Source organism: Helobdella robusta (assembly GCF_000326865.2).
Source record: "Helobdella robusta unplaced genomic scaffold HELROscaffold_68, whole genome shotgun sequence".
Classification (NCBI taxonomy): Eukaryota; Metazoa; Annelida; class Clitellata; order Rhynchobdellida; family Glossiphoniidae; genus Helobdella; species Helobdella robusta.
This window is the reverse complement of record NW_008705387.1, coordinates 776,138-792,223: the sequence shown is the minus strand read 5'-3', so window position 1 is coordinate 792,223 and position 16,086 is coordinate 776,138. Positions and strand designations below refer to the sequence as shown.

Here is a 16,086-nt window from a genome sequence, read left to right as displayed (position 1 = left end):
GTTTTCTATGATAAAACTTTAACATAACCTATAATTATCATCAAATTATTTAAAAAATGGAAAAAAATCATAGAAATATTATGATCTATATAAATGTTAAATGTTTGAGGTTAAAATTTGTTTTTACAGACTGCTTTTGTTTGAACATTTCAGACTAATTTTTAATAATGTAAAATTCATTGTTTATAAATATTTGTTTCCAAAATATTTAGCTTGATTGAAATGTCTAACTCGAATTCTTCATCACAATTCTACACTGTTGAAGTTGGAGATTCATCATTTACAATTCTTAAAAGATACCAGAATATAAAACCCATTGGGTCTGGGGCACAAGGAATAGTATGGTATGTGCATTATACATTTTTTTGTCTGTTCATACACTCAAAAGTTGTTGAAATGGTTTGAATCTTATTGAACCCTTTATACCAATCTTTTCAAATTTGGGTTAATACATAATACTTGGGTCAACACTAGAGTCAATACATGAGTCCAGTTTTTTTTCTGGGTTGAGAGAACCATATGATTTAAAGTGTTGTCAACTGTCTAAATCATTTGTTTTTTTTTTGCTTTGTGATTAACTATTTCATAAGAGAGTATTGAAATCCTTTATGTTATTCTATTTTCAGTTTAACACACAGTTTCAGTTTTATTGAACCTTTAAGAATTTTATTCACATTTTTGTTTTTTCTATATGTAATTTTCTTCAGTTGATCATATCACTTATTTTCTTTTTCGATAATTAGATGAAGAATTTTTTCTTTCAATTAAACTCAATTGTTTTTGATTGTGTTTATAATTCTATTGAAAATAATTGTTTCATCAAATGATTATTGTTGCTTACAGTGCTGCTTTTGATACAGTCACATCAGAAAATGTTGCAATAAAAAAGTTAAGTCGTCCATTTCAAAATGTGACCCATGCCAAACGAGCATACAGGGAGTTTGTCCTCATGAAACTTGTCAACCACAAAAATGTATTTTGTAACTTTTTTAATTATATTTTGTAAAAGATTCACCTGTTTTTTTTTTTTGTCACTAGTTAATTATTTTGATGTTAAATTTTTCTAATGCAAAGTTGTCATTTAAATTTTATTTGATTAATGACCAGAGATCATCGAATTACGAAATTTATTGACTATTTCATAGACTTATTAAATTTATTTGATTATTGATCAGATCATCGGCCTATTGAATGCTTTTACTCCTCAAAAGTCGTTTGAAGAATTCCAAGATGTGTAAGCTGTTAATTCAGACATCCTCTGTTCTAATTTTTTTATTTCTATTTTTTTGTTGTTGGTTTATCTATTTAAATGGAAAAATCATATAAATCAATTTTATGTATGGAATTTTAGTAACTTGAGCTTAATGTATCGACAGAGAAGTATTTGCATCATCACTTGATTGACAACAATTTTAAAAGTTTTCTGTATGAAATGTTGACGTGTAATGTCAAGTGTCAATGTTACTTTCGCTGCTTCAATTAAAGCTTAAAGTGGAAAGAATGGTAAAGGGAAATTTCAGTTTGAGATTTCATGATTTTCATATTTCATTCATCTTGTTTTTTTGCATCACATCAGACTATATATATATATATATATATATATATATATATATATATATATATATATATATATAACTAAGTATTCACTTTAAACAAACAAGGAATCAACAAAGTAGAGGCACAGTATATATATTTGAGCATCTGGGCACAAACACAACATATTAATTCAAACACCGAAGATGGTATAGGAAAACCGAAAAAAGATTTTCTGTTCTATCATGCATAAAATAAACAAAAATTTTGCTTTTGAACTAAAGAAATTTGAAAATGATTTATGATCAACCGTTATAAAAATCGAAAAGTTAAATTGTAAGTTAACTAACACAGAACATGCAGTGATTTTCATTAATAGTTGCTTTTCTGACAGTCTTAATACAATATATATATATATATATATATATATATATATATATATATATATATATATATATATATATATATATATATATATATATATATAACATGTACTGTACATTCTCTCTGAAATGTGTGCATTTTTTTTAAAACTTGTATGTTATATTTTTTCTACTGACACTTGATTACTTCTATTAAAAATATTTTCTTATAAATGCTGCACTGTTCATTATGTTACTAGGTGCCTAGGTGATAAAATGGTTATTTTACAATAAGTAGATGACTTTAGATGTATCTGTGCTAATTTACCAGATACATTTTGAGGAAGCTAAACATTGCCAGTTGCGTGTTTGATAATGAATGAATCTAATGACTGTTCTGTTGTTAGATATCTCGTAATGGAACTGATGGATGCCAACTTATGCCAAGTGATCCAAATGGATCTTGACCACGAGCGTATGTCATATCTTCTCTACCAAATGCTTTGTGGCATAAAACATCTCCACTCTGCTGGAATCATACACAGGGTAGGCCTTTCAAACTTCTCTTCATCAGCTTAATAATTTCTGTTTTTTTCTTAACAACTTTCATGTTTTGAAAAGTTCAAAGCAAAATTTGTTGAATAAAAATTTTTATCTGTTTATGTTTCTCATGCTGATAAGTTCATTCATTGTATCATTTTCTACTCTACCTGAAGCAGTCTCCAAACTTTTCTTTTATATGAAATGTAATACATAAATTTGTGGATATTGCTGGTCTAAAATTTTTCATCATATGTGTCAAGCCATTAAACATTATGTGGAAGTTTTTTAATTTTAGGATTTAAAGCCGTCCAACATAGTAGTCAAGAGTGATTGTACGTTGAAGATCCTAGATTTTGGCCTGGCACGAACAGCTGGTACGAGTTTTATGATGACTCCGTACGTGGTCACCAGGTACTACAGGGCTCCTGAGGTCATTCTGGGCATGGGCTACACAGATAATGGTCGGTTCAATGATCATTAATTATGCTGTTTTAATTGCAAATAGAAATAAAATAGAAATTAATCATTTTTCTAACAGAGATTAAACATTTTTAGAGGTTTTTTGACGTATTCTAATTAAAGTGTTAGAGTCTGAGATTTTTATCAAAAAATATCCAGACCTTGAATATTTCATAGCTATGTGATTATTCACGACTAGCGGAAATACATTCTGTGGGTAAATCTCAATATACGCCACATCGTGAATAAACGTTCTTAGAAACTGTTCGTCATTTTTACTTGGTCTCTTTTTACCTACGTTTTCCTTCTCTGAACTCATTGTTGTCAATTTTTTTGACTTCCAAACAAGAGTCAGAATTTTTTGATGGGCCGAGTCATAGTCTGATATTTTTCATTAAGCTCCGAAAAGTGTTAAGGATTTGAAAATTTGTTTATTCTAAAGATTTTTTCAAGATCGTGTTTCTTTAGTTAGAGGATGTATGTGTGTAGTAATATGCTGATGGTTCAGAAATACAGCCAACTACACCCTAGCGAATTTCCGTAAATTTTTGCAAAAAATTTGATTTCTAGATGTAAAAAAATCGCTAGAACTAACGTTAAAATGGAACAGATGACTTCATCGTCGTTGCTCCACGGAAAAAGCGCCCGAACGGCAAATCTCTCAATGAGAAAAATTCTGCATCATCATTGATTCACGCTCATCGAATGATTTCAAAATATCGGCAAACAAACCAAAAGGATTTTTGTTTGATTGTTTTATAGCGTTTTAGCACGGTTATCGGCTATCTTCCCGCCGTTAGGAAACTGTTACAGCATGCAAGGCAGTAGTATAAAATTAAACAAATAAGTAAATAAATAAATAAATGAACGGAGAAAGAAAAATGTTTAAACATGAAAAGTAAAATAAAATAAATAATAAATACTAATAATAAAATAAACGTCAACACACTCATCATCAACTTCAACTCAAAAACTTTCACTAACTGTAAGCGTTCAGTAAGCGTTCAGTTGTATGTCTTCTAATTTACAGATGTTGTTGTTGTTTTGTGTTTTTTGATTGTTATTATCGTCTTTATTGATGTTCATGTTGTTAATGTTGTTGATTTAATTTTATTCTCATATGTATTTATGTCCTAAACGTTGTTGATGATTCCTATTACTATAACGGATGGAATTATTTTGTTAGTGGTGTTTTGGTCTTGAAATAAAATTCAAGTGTCGTTTGGAAAGTTTATGTTTTCTTCTTAGCTAGTCATATTTGTTACATTTCATTAGAATATTTTGATTTCACCATTTGGATATTCGTAACAGTTTGGATATGACTTTTTATTGAGTATCTACGAGTTTGTTAAATTTGTGTGTCCTATTTTTATTCTGTAGTTGTTATATTCATTCCAATGTGTCCGCCATTTTTTTGTGATGTGACGTTTCACAAATTCTGTATCTGTATTTAAGGATTTGTGGAGCGCCCCTATTGAATAACTTCAGAAGCGCTAGCTTCACTCGCGAATGTCAAAACAAATGATGTTTCAAACGTTTCTTGAAAACATGTCAGCTCATATTGTTGAATTTTTTCAAATTTACAGGTAGTGAGTCCCAGATATTTGCAGACGAAACAGAAAATCTTCTCTTCTCAAAACGAGACGAATTGAATCTAGGAAGCATAAGATCACCATTATCGCAGGATCTCAGTCGACTCCGATTTGCCATTTCTGAAACTAACTGTAGTTGTTCCCTCAGATAAGTTGGAGCGTCACCCGCAAGACAATCTCTGACTAAGAGCTAATTTGAAAACGATTCTTTCTGGCATGCGGAGCCAGTGTAAATCATCTCTGATGTATGATGAATTTGAATCGAATTTCGAAAAGCCAGCAACAAGTCTCGCCGCAGCACTCAGAAAAGACTGCAAATCATCACGAAGGGATGAGTTGACACCAAACATAATCACATTGCAGTAGTCAATTCTTTTACAGATAAAACTAAAAACGAGTGCTTCTGTTGACTCAACTGTCAAAAAACTTTTGATGGATCTTATTCTGTGGAGTTGATGCTTTTCAAATGAAAGATGAGGATCCAGTATGACTCCGAGATTCGTTACTGGATTTTTTTGTCATTTAATATTGAGTTTTCTTGACGTTGAGTTTGAGCATGTTAGATGACATCCAGTGACCAACCAAGTCCACTGCATTCGACACGGCAGAGGAGACTTGAAGTGATGAGTCAGGTAGTCCAAATCCGTAAAGTTGAATATCATCAGCATATAGGTGACAACCAAGACCAGCTGATTCGACGACGTGGACGATATCTGCAGTGTACATGATGTATAGCAAAGGACCAAGTACTGAACCTTGTGGTACACCGCGGATCAATTCTGAAAAAGCCGTGCCCAGACCACAACCATCAACGCCGACAACTTGAGACCTGTCTGTTAGGTAGGACTGGAACCACCTGAGAGCATCTCCACCAATACCAAATGAAGTAGAAAGACGCTTCAATACAATCTGGTGGTCGACTGTGTCGAAAGCAGCACTTACATCGAGAAGTGATGTGTGATGTGCCAGCAATGATATGTTACCAGCATCAACGGCGTCACAGACATCCGAAACCTCCTTCAAGATCGCTGTCTCAGTTGAATGTGCTCGACGAAAACCTGATTGAACTTTTGGAAGTAGTGAGTTTTTGTTTAGGTAAGCGAGGAGCTGGTGAGCGACAATTCTTTCAATTGTTTTGGATACGAAGGTAAGGTTCGAAATGGGTCTGTAATTGGCCACAACGTTTCTCGCTAGACCAGGTCTCTTCAACAACGGATTAACTGCTGAAATGTTGATGTTTGCAAACTTTTATTGACCAGGTTAGATAAAAATGGTAGAAGTTCCAAATTCTACCAGGAGACTTGTTGGAATAAGGTCGAGGCAGCATGTTTTACTTGAACAAGACAAAATGATTGACTTTAAATCTGCTTCGGAAATACTCTCAAACTGGTGGAAACGGCTATCGGTCGACCTGAATTCTGGCGGATCAACCATCTCATCAGCTGACAGTTCGGATTTTGATTTTAGATGAATTAAAAACTCTTAAGCTGTGATTGAGCAAAATATTCTACTGAAATGTAACAAATATGACTAGCTAAGAAGAAAACATCAACTTACCAAATGACATTTGAATTTTGTTTCAAGACCAAAACATCATTAACAAAATAATTCCATCCTAATAGGAATCATCAAATTGTTTAACATTGTTATGTTGTGTGGTAGTTGTATAGTGAAAATTGAGTATGGGTGGGCCAAGTAGCTGCTTTGTCTGCTTGTTAGTTTTATTCTATGCCTATATGACTTGTATCCATGTTATTATTAATGCGATTGATATTGCTGCTGCTGTTGTTGAATTGTTACTTTTTGAGCCATCAGTATATATTTATGTATAGTTTACATACAACAAACAACAACACACGTTTAGACGACATTTTCCCCGAGATCGGGGGTTGCCGTTTGGCTACCTATGATGAAACCGAAATACCCCTCGACGCCATCCACATCTGTCACTCGCCTCAGTATCACGCAACCCCACTTTCACCCTGTCCTTCTCCACCTGCTCTCTCCATCCCAATTGCGGACGACCCCTTCCTACCACTCTTTCAACCTCGAACTCCAACGCTCGCCTAATCCCGACCCTTTCATCCCTTCTCAACACATGTCCATACCATCGCAATCTCGATCTCCTTATCAATGTCACAATGTCTTCATTCAGTCCCATCATTGACATCAGCTCTGTACTACTCCTCTTATCCTTCACTTTAACCCCACACATCATCCTCACCATAGCTCTTTCAGCCCTCTGCAGTACACTTTCCTCCTCTCTCCTCAACACCCAAGTTTCACCACCATATACCATCGCTGCTTATCCCCTAAGTAAACCCTGCTTTCCATTCTTTCAATACCACCATTCAACCCCGTCCTTGCGTCCGTCCTATTAATCACACCATGAACACATTTCTTACATTTAAACGTGCCTTCCACCTTTTTCAGTGCTCCCCTCACACCACTACATCTCTTATGCACCCATTTCGATACCTGGTATGTTGCAGCATAGTATGGTTGTGATGGATGTGACATCAAAAGAAATGGGGAGGAGGAAGAAGGATAAGTTTGTGGCAAAGAGAAAGACATGGAAGTTGCAGGATGCAGAGGTGAGGAAGGCATTTGAAGTGAAGGTGGCTGAAAATTGGGAGAGTGGTAAGGATGGAGATGTTTGGGAGAGATACAGGGACTGTGTGTTGGCTACGGCAGATAAAGTATGTGGATGGACGAAAGGAAAGTGTAGGCATGGTGAGACGTGGTGGTGGGATGAAGATATAAGAAGGGTTTTGGAAGAAGGAGAGGTTTAGGGTATGGAGAAGGGACATGACGGAGGAAGCGGAGTCTGAGTATAGGAAGGCTAAGAAGGTTGCAAAACAGGCAGTGGCAACTGCAATGACGAAAGCATCAGATAGGTTAATGAAGGAAATGGAATTTGATGTGAGTTCGAGGAAAATGTTCAAAGTAGCAAAGCAGTCAATGAGGGATAGGAAAGATGTTATAGGGAATGGATGTGTTTGGGATGGATCTGGCAAGTTGTGCATAGATGAAGAGAAAAAAGCTCAGGTGTGGAAAGCTCATATGGAAAGGTTGATGAATGAAGAGAATGAGTGGGATGGAGATGTGGAATCCGCGGTCACACACGGACCTATAGAGAAGGTGACGATGGAGAAAGTAGAGAAAGCAGTTAGAGAAATGAAACTAGGTAAGGCGACAGGGGTTTCGGAAGTGGCGGCAGAACATATAAAAGCGAGTGGGGTGATAGGAATTGAAGTTATGATGAGAATTGCTAACAGTATGTTTGATGATGAAGGTATACCTGAGGATTGGCGACACAGTGTGTTGGTGCCGTTGTATAAGGCAATATAAATGGTTATACAATGGTAATGATGAAATGGAAGTATGAAATAAATATATAAGGTAATGAAAACAGAAATAATAATTATAAAACAATATAATATATTAAAAATTAAGGTATATAAGATAATATTCTTCTTAAATTAAGGAAAAAAGTAATAATGAAAAAATAATTGCTCATAATATATTAATTTTTTTACAAGTGTCTTTCATGAAACGCAAAAAACGGATACGAAAAAGGACTCCAAAAAAGAAAATAAAATCCTAAATAATATGTATCACAAATAATGCTTATAATAATGTTAATCTCTAATGTTATGAAAACCGATATTTTAAATCAAATTAATGTTTTTACAAAAAAAGGACTAATAATATAAAATTGAAAATGTAAACGTTAAACTTTTCGAAGTAAGACGAACAATTTACTTTTTAATGAAAAATAAAAATAATTATGCAAACAATAAATTAAAATCATATTCGAGTGTTTTAAAGCAGAGTTTATATATACGAAAATGAGATAAATAAAATAATAACATTATTTTTAACAAAGCGAAACGTTTTAGTTCTCCAAAAAATGAAAACACTAAAAACAAGTGAGAAAAAAAATTGTAAATTATTATGAAGGACAACTCTGTAGTTAAAATAAATATAAAAGAAATGTGTATAAACAAGAAAAAACAATAAAACAATGTTGTATACTAAATAAAATTAATTATGATAAACATAAAAGAAAATTTTTTAATTTATATTTAAATGGTCGATAAACAGTACAAGTTCTTATAAAATTTGGTAGCCTGTTCCATTTATATACCCCATAAAAACATATATTTCTATTGAGTAGTTTGGTTTTAACAATAGATTCTTTTAATTTTTTTCAAAATTGGAACTCAGTGGTCTTGCCTTGATTTCATATTTAAATGAATCATGTAGGTAATTGTCTGATGGTCTTATATCACTATTAAGAAATCGAAAAATAAAACAACAGCATTTAAGATAATTTATTGGTTTTTAACATCAGAGTTTTTTAATTTATTTTCACATTAGATCTTGATGTTCTAGCCTTAACATAATATTTAAAATGGTTCATATTGGTGACCATCTGATGTTTTTAGAAGATTATTTATAATTTTATAAATAAAATAACTACATTTGAGATCATTAATTTTAAACATTGATAAAATCTTAAGTTTATGTGAAAGGCTTTTTTTATCTAAAATGTTTTGAAAATTTATAATTTTTAATGCTTTTCTGGGCATTAAATAAAATATTTAAATATTTTTGCATTCAATACGACATAGAGGAATAAAGATTGCACATATTAACTAAACAAACATTGTTAAATGCCAAAATTGCATATATTCAGTCGTAACTGTAAGGCTTTGTTTGATAAAATTAAAATAATAGATGTAAGACATAAATATTAGAAAAAATTAAAATGTTTCACATAAAAAACATATGTATGCATACACACATACAACTATATGTATATATATGTGTGTATATATATAGGTGTATATATATATATATATATTTATACAATATTCTATTAAATTTACCGAATGTTTGGCGTTAACATGTTTGTAGTTCGTTTTTTCGATTTTTTAACTAACTAAAGTTTTTTTAGTTTATTAAAATTCAAACTCAACTTATTTTCCGGATTCATGTTGCAAATAAGGTCATATTTAGATTCCGAATGAATCATCATCAGTGCGGTTGATGTTTATATAGGGAAATGTTGACTTTGTCAAAATGAACTTAGATGGAAATTAGGTGGCAGATTTCTTTATTGGCTGGTCACCTACTTTAGTCTCCTTTTTTTCACGATGATCTCTAGGACTGCAGTTGTTTTTCAGTATTAGGTGAGACGTCTTTTTATTGTTGTAATAAATTTGGAGTTTAACTTTACTATTTGGGTTGGTTGGTGTGACATTTTTACTGATGATATGTTTAAGAATAGCTTCATCTACCTTGTATGCAGTTGACATGTGATTTCTGTAATACAAGATGATGTCGTTATCTACTACCTCACTGACTAGAAGGCTTACGATGCATAAACAGATTGGTGCTATCAAATCTCATTTGGACTCAACACACTCAATCACAATTAGCCGTGAAATCCTCGACAGCAACACCAAAGTAATTTACCAGAACAGTAACTACACGCATCTTAAAATTGCAGAAGCAGTCCTAATTGACATCAATAAACCAAAAATAAATATACAACAAAAAATGACAACCTCACTTCCAACCCGGCGCTTAACCAACAACGAAAACAAAGTAGTAATAAAAACTACCATTGTAAATAGTGACAAAGAAGAGTATGATGCCATCGATGAAGAAATGGAGACCAAAGAAGATGACCAGCCAATAATGAAACCTGACATCTAATTCGCATCAAAGTTCAATTTTACAACACCAAAGTTAATTTTTACAACGTCAGAGTTCATCTTGACAAAGTCAATATTTTCTTATATATGCAGCAAGGAGCACTGATGATGATTCATTTGGAATCGAAATATGGCCTTATTTGCAGCATGAATTCGAAAAGTAAGTTTATTTTGAATTTTAATAAACTAAATGTTCACCAAAAAACTTTAGTGAGAAAAATCGAAAAAACGAACTACAAACATATTAACGCCAAACATTCGGTAGAATTTATAGTATATTGTAAAAATTATGGTCTATTACCAACATATATATATATATATATATATATATATATATATATATATATATATATGCATGAATATATACATACATATGACGAGAAAGAAGAGAAACAAAATTAAATTAATAATTACGAAATGAGTGAAAATACTACAAGATGTAAATAATGTATCAAAAGAATGAATAAAAAAACATGACTAAGACATGTTTGTTTTCTAATGAATGTCTTATATACGTTTCTAAAAAAATTGTATATTTTCCATAGTTCATCTGCGTTTTAATACACCTGTTTGTGCATTGGATATTATGTTGCTTATTTGTAAATATCAAGGTAGTCTGTAATTGAGGATTTTTTCAAATAATTTGCAATGCACGTGTGTGTTAGTGACATCGGCCGTTTAATTTCAGGTGCGGATTTTTGTTGATACGGTTTATTTATGCCCGACGATAGATGTCTGTTATTTTACAGTGAGTCCATATAAAGTTGTCAAGTTCCAATTTCAAAGTCAATCATTCGAATACCGTATCATGACATAAGAGTGATGAAAAACAACCTTGTATCTGATAAATGGCAAAAGGAATGGAACAAGATAAATAATTTCCTCAAAATAGTAATGCCAGAATTAAATAAACCCAAAAACATCAAAATCAACGAGCTAAGTTGAAATGTTTTAAACATCGTAAACAGACTAAAAATTGGCCATTTCAAATTAACCCATTCATGGATTCTAAACAAAACAAGCCCTCAACTTTGTAAGAACTGTGATGCAAAACTAACAATTCAACACATATTAATAGAATGTCAAACATACAATGAATCCAGAAATAAACATCAAATACCAGAAAATATCCACTCAATTTTTAAAGATGAAAATATAAAAAACCTAATATCATTTATCAAAGAAATAAACATTTTTAACAACATCTAATTTCTCCGCTGTTCAAAAGTGATTTGCAAAAGAAAAAAAGAAAAGAAAAAAGAAAAGAAAAAATAAATTGAATCAACAGAAACCAAAGGCTTAAAGATAGCCTATCAGAGCTGAAGCGCCGTAAAACTGCAGAAGAGGAAGAAGAATTTCAAATAGTTTGTTTATGAAAGACAATAGTAATGTTATCTGATTTGGTCCAGGAGTCGAATTTCTTTCTTTATTTTGTATGATTTTTATTTCTTTCTTTGGCGTTTAACGGCGTTTTAGCACAAAGAGGCTACCTTTACACCCTGGGGTCATCACAGTACTGGTTTTGGTTCTATTTGTATTTGGAGCTTCTCAACTCTTTAAATCTTGTTTAACATTTTGTATTAACATTTAATATTTTGTATGATATTTCATCAAAAGTGATAAAGATTATTATAACTTACTTGATTATTTGTTTTAAAATTTAAATTAATTTTTTCTTCATTAGTTTTAAATTTTAAGAAATTTTTATTTAATCGATTTTTTGAAGACACGTTTTTAGAATGATTTATCTGCTAAAACGTTGCAATTTTGTTGTCTTGTCTGGATCAAATAATTGTGCATCAGGTGGTTATATCTATTTTCGTTATTTATTTTTGTTATTCATCAATTTACCATTTTCTTCATCGTTGTAAAAGATGTTTTAGTATTTATATTGTTTGCAAAATTTATCCAACTTCACTTTTTTTCTTTCCTTGTTATTTTTTTGCCCTCGCTTTACATTTTCTATAATTTATTGGATTGGTTTAACAAAGAATGTTTGTGAATGTTTTAAAAGCTTTAAGTTTTATCTTATTATTTTAATAAGTGATGACTTGCATTTTTTAATGTATCACAGATTTTTAGGTTTGTAGTTTCATATTTTTTTTGTCGGTGTACAGCTCTTTAAGTATGTCTAAATGATTTGGTGTACTTTTGTTGGGCAGTGGAAACTTCTTTTTTTGTACACTAACAATTGTCGCCGCCAGCCTAGGCAGTCCCGTTTTTGATCGGGACTTGCCTCTCTATAATGAATTGTCTAAGGGTCGGAAAACACGGCCGAGCGAAAAAAACTCTCTCGCTCTACTTCTGCTGACATACTTGCCATGTTTTAGAGAAGTTAAACGGAAACACGTTTATTAAAACGAAAGAAAATACCAACAATGTCTGTCAATATAAATACTGCACAGTTTTCAAGAGGAGTTTTCAAGAGGAAAATCCTTGCGATGATGTGTGCTTTCCACAACTCGTCTGAAGGAATATCTGAAAAAGACGATTTGGGAACGTTGGCAGCTTTTTCTGGCGTTTTGCCCCAGTAGTACCGGTCTTCCCAGCGATACCAGCTGGCTCTCCGACGTATCGTTTCCGTGCGAGCATTATTTTTCCATTTCAATACATTTCAATCCATTTGTTCATGGATGTTCGTTTTTGATTACAAATTCGCTCATTTCATTGTTGCAAATAACTAAAAAGGTTATATCACATAAGAAATATATAAAAATCTGAAAATGTAATCTTGTTTTTTCTTGTCCCGTAAAAATAATACCAATGACAAAAGTTTAAAAAGATCAATCATCGATCTTGTTTTGTCTCTGTGTTGACAGCAGGTTTTTTGATTTGATCGTCGTTTAAATCTGCTAGCCAATACCGAATCTACCGAATTTCAAAGATTATGGGACGTGTTTCTTATTAAAAATCTTTTAAATTATTTAACTTAAAACGATTGAATGGATTTGTGATTGAAACAGTTAAAAAAGATTTTTAAGTGGTGTGGAATTTTAAAAATCTTATATTTAAAATATGTTAAAAAGAGAACCTTTTCAAAAATTACTCTTTTCTTATGATAACGAAAGCTAAATGTCCCAGTTATGGGTGAATGAAAAAGATGTAATTAAGTTACATTTAAGTGCAGTGTAGGAAAATGTAGAAATTTCATGTAATAGAATTTAAAAACATTAAATGCTTTGTTATAATGTTATAAAAATGGTCAAATGATATTTTCATGTGATAAAGAATTTATAATTACCAATAATTTATTGATGACACCAGTGGACATATGGTCAGTTGGTTGCATCATGGGCGAGATGATTCGAGGAGCTGTCATGTTTCCAGGAACAGATCGTATCCTTTAACATCATCAGTTGGCATGTTGCGTGATTGATGCTTTTCTTCAGATGTTGGATTATAATAATTTATTAGCTCTATGTTAATTGATTAATTACTTTTAGCTTAAATCTGTGTTGATAATTTCCTTGACTATAATGTTTAATTATTAAAATGGTATCTAATGAATCATTCGCCAACACAAAAATATTTTGGCCAATCTTGGATGTTTCTCAATGATATCATTCAACTCTTTCAAATGTTGACAATTGTCTTGCGTTGAAGACATTGACCAATGGAACAAGATTATAGAGCAGCTAGGCACGCCCTCGGCTGACTTCATGCAGAGACTGCAACCTACCGTGAGGAACTACGTGGAGAACCGACCAAGATACAATGGATACACCTTCGATAAGCTCTTTCCAGACGTATACTTTCCTCCTGACAGCACGGAGCACAGTGGTTTGAAGGCAGGCATGGCAAGAGATCTGTTGCAAAAGATGCTGGTCATTGATCCTGAAAGAAGAATAAGCGTTGATGATGCTCTCATGCATGCTTACATAAATGTCTGGTTTGACGAAAGTGAAGTCAACGGAGTATGTTCAAATTTAATTTTTTAAATTCTTGGAAAAAATTTTTGCAAATAGTTTTGAACTGAGATAATTTTCTGCTATATTTGCTGTTATTTTTCATTTTTTAATCTTGATAGTCTCAAGTTTATTTCATCTTCAATCAACTTTCACATTTTCATATATCAATATAATTTATCTTTCGTTTCAAATAATCGTGAAAAATGTTCTCATTCTTTTATTCTATTTTTTCTTATCCTCATTTTATATCTCATTTCATCTAAGCTAGTTTCACTTTTCAACTTTATTTTAATGTTATTTTGTTAGGCGAATAAATTTTCATAATTGTTTTAATTATAATTTCCCAGCCCCCTCCTGCTCAATACGATCATTCAGTAGATGATCGTGAACATACTGTAGCACAATGGAAACGTTTGTTCACACTTTTCACATTGCTTTCATTTGTGTTCTTAATCTACTTTATTTCACTAAAGATTGATGGGTTAAGAGTAAAACAAATGGTATGCAAACATTTACAAACAAACAAAATATGCAGAACTAATATACAGAGAAGTTGTCGAATATTCCTCTCCAGTTCGACACAATAGCTTACAACAACAAAACAACAACAACGCTCCCTCTATGCAAAACCATGCCTCATCTGGTTCGCTAACTTGCTATTCGTTTTTTTTTTCATTACTTAATATGAGTTCGGTTAACTTTATAAATGACATGATGCGAACGAACATCGCGCCATCTTATATTTTGTCACATTTTGTTCATTTTGTCATCTCTGTTAGACTGGGCGGTGTAGTGTAGTGGTTGAAGGCGTCGCCTGTTGCTCGATTGTGTATATTATGCATATTACACACGAGTGTACCTGAGGTACCGACAACAACATCGTCATACACATATGATCGCCACTTTACATGTTTGTTTCAGAGATCTCAAGCACACTGGAGGCGGCTGCCGAACCATCTGCGTCTCACAACAGGAGGAAATGAATCAACGTCCTACCTTTAACTAACTGTGCAACGTTAAACATCATGTCTATCGACGATATCACTTAGACATTTTCATCACTATCAAAACCTCTGATTGCATCATCGTCGTCATGGACTACATCTTCGTCACATCATCAGCATCGACGTCACACTACTTCATCGTCAACATCTCCATCACATCACATCCACCGTCAACATCTCCATCACATCACATCCACCAACACCATCAACGTCACCCTGTTGATGTTCCAATTTTAAGTACAACGCCATTAATAAGCGTTCTGATGTTAATTAGTTATAAAGTTCTTACACATCCTCATGCTTACAAATACGCGTCAACACAGGCACCACACGTGTATGTACAAATATGTGTGTGTGTGTGTGTGTGTGTGTGTGTGTGTGTGTGTGTGTGTGTATTTATATGTATATTTCGTTTATATATATATAGTATGAATGTGTAAAGGGTTGGGAAATGAAGATATGTAAATATGTGCATTTATGTGCGTGTTTGAATTCGATGAAGTTAGTCGAATTCTTAAACCTTTTCGTAGCATTTGTAACAGCTTTTGTTATTTCCTCATCTGCGTCTGAGCTTGCAGACGTAGGAGGATCAAAGTTTCGAATGCGTCGTTTAATTGACGAGCATTCATGGCTTGCCATCTCGATGGTGCAGGCTGGCTGTTGATCAGGTTGGCACATATTGTTAATTTGAAACGATGGATCGTTGGAAATAAACGTTTTATTAATTTGTATACATTTGTTTTACAGAGACAAAATATATATCTGCGTTGTATCTGTATAGGTTCATCTTGTTGTTAACTGCTCGCAATTCATCTACCTATATGAAATGAATAATTCAGCCGACCGATCGCACGCTGCATCCTGTCCAGCATTAACATTTCTTCTTGTTCTTCACTTGTGCACACACAATCATTGTAAGAAAACTAAATTATAAGTTTTTAAGATTTCAAAAATTTTCC

The 16,086-nt window shown here is 32.6% G+C and overlaps 1 protein-coding gene across 1 annotated transcript; it reads left to right on the top strand.

Annotated features, from left to right (window-relative positions):
* Positions 1–222: 222 nt before the first annotated feature.
* HELRODRAFT_89197 (hypothetical protein) lies at positions 223–14,921 on the top strand (the record flags this gene model as incomplete). The annotated part of the gene is made up of 9 exons (XM_009030397.1): positions 223–344; positions 844–973; positions 1,176–1,234; positions 2,303–2,441; positions 2,734–2,899; positions 13,480–13,551; positions 13,819–14,129; positions 14,471–14,534; positions 14,659–14,921. 9 exons carry the CDS (start codon positions 223–225, stop codon positions 14,919–14,921), a joined length of 1,326 nt encoding a protein of 441 aa, XP_009028645.1.
* Positions 14,922–16,086: the final 1,165 nt, after the last annotated feature.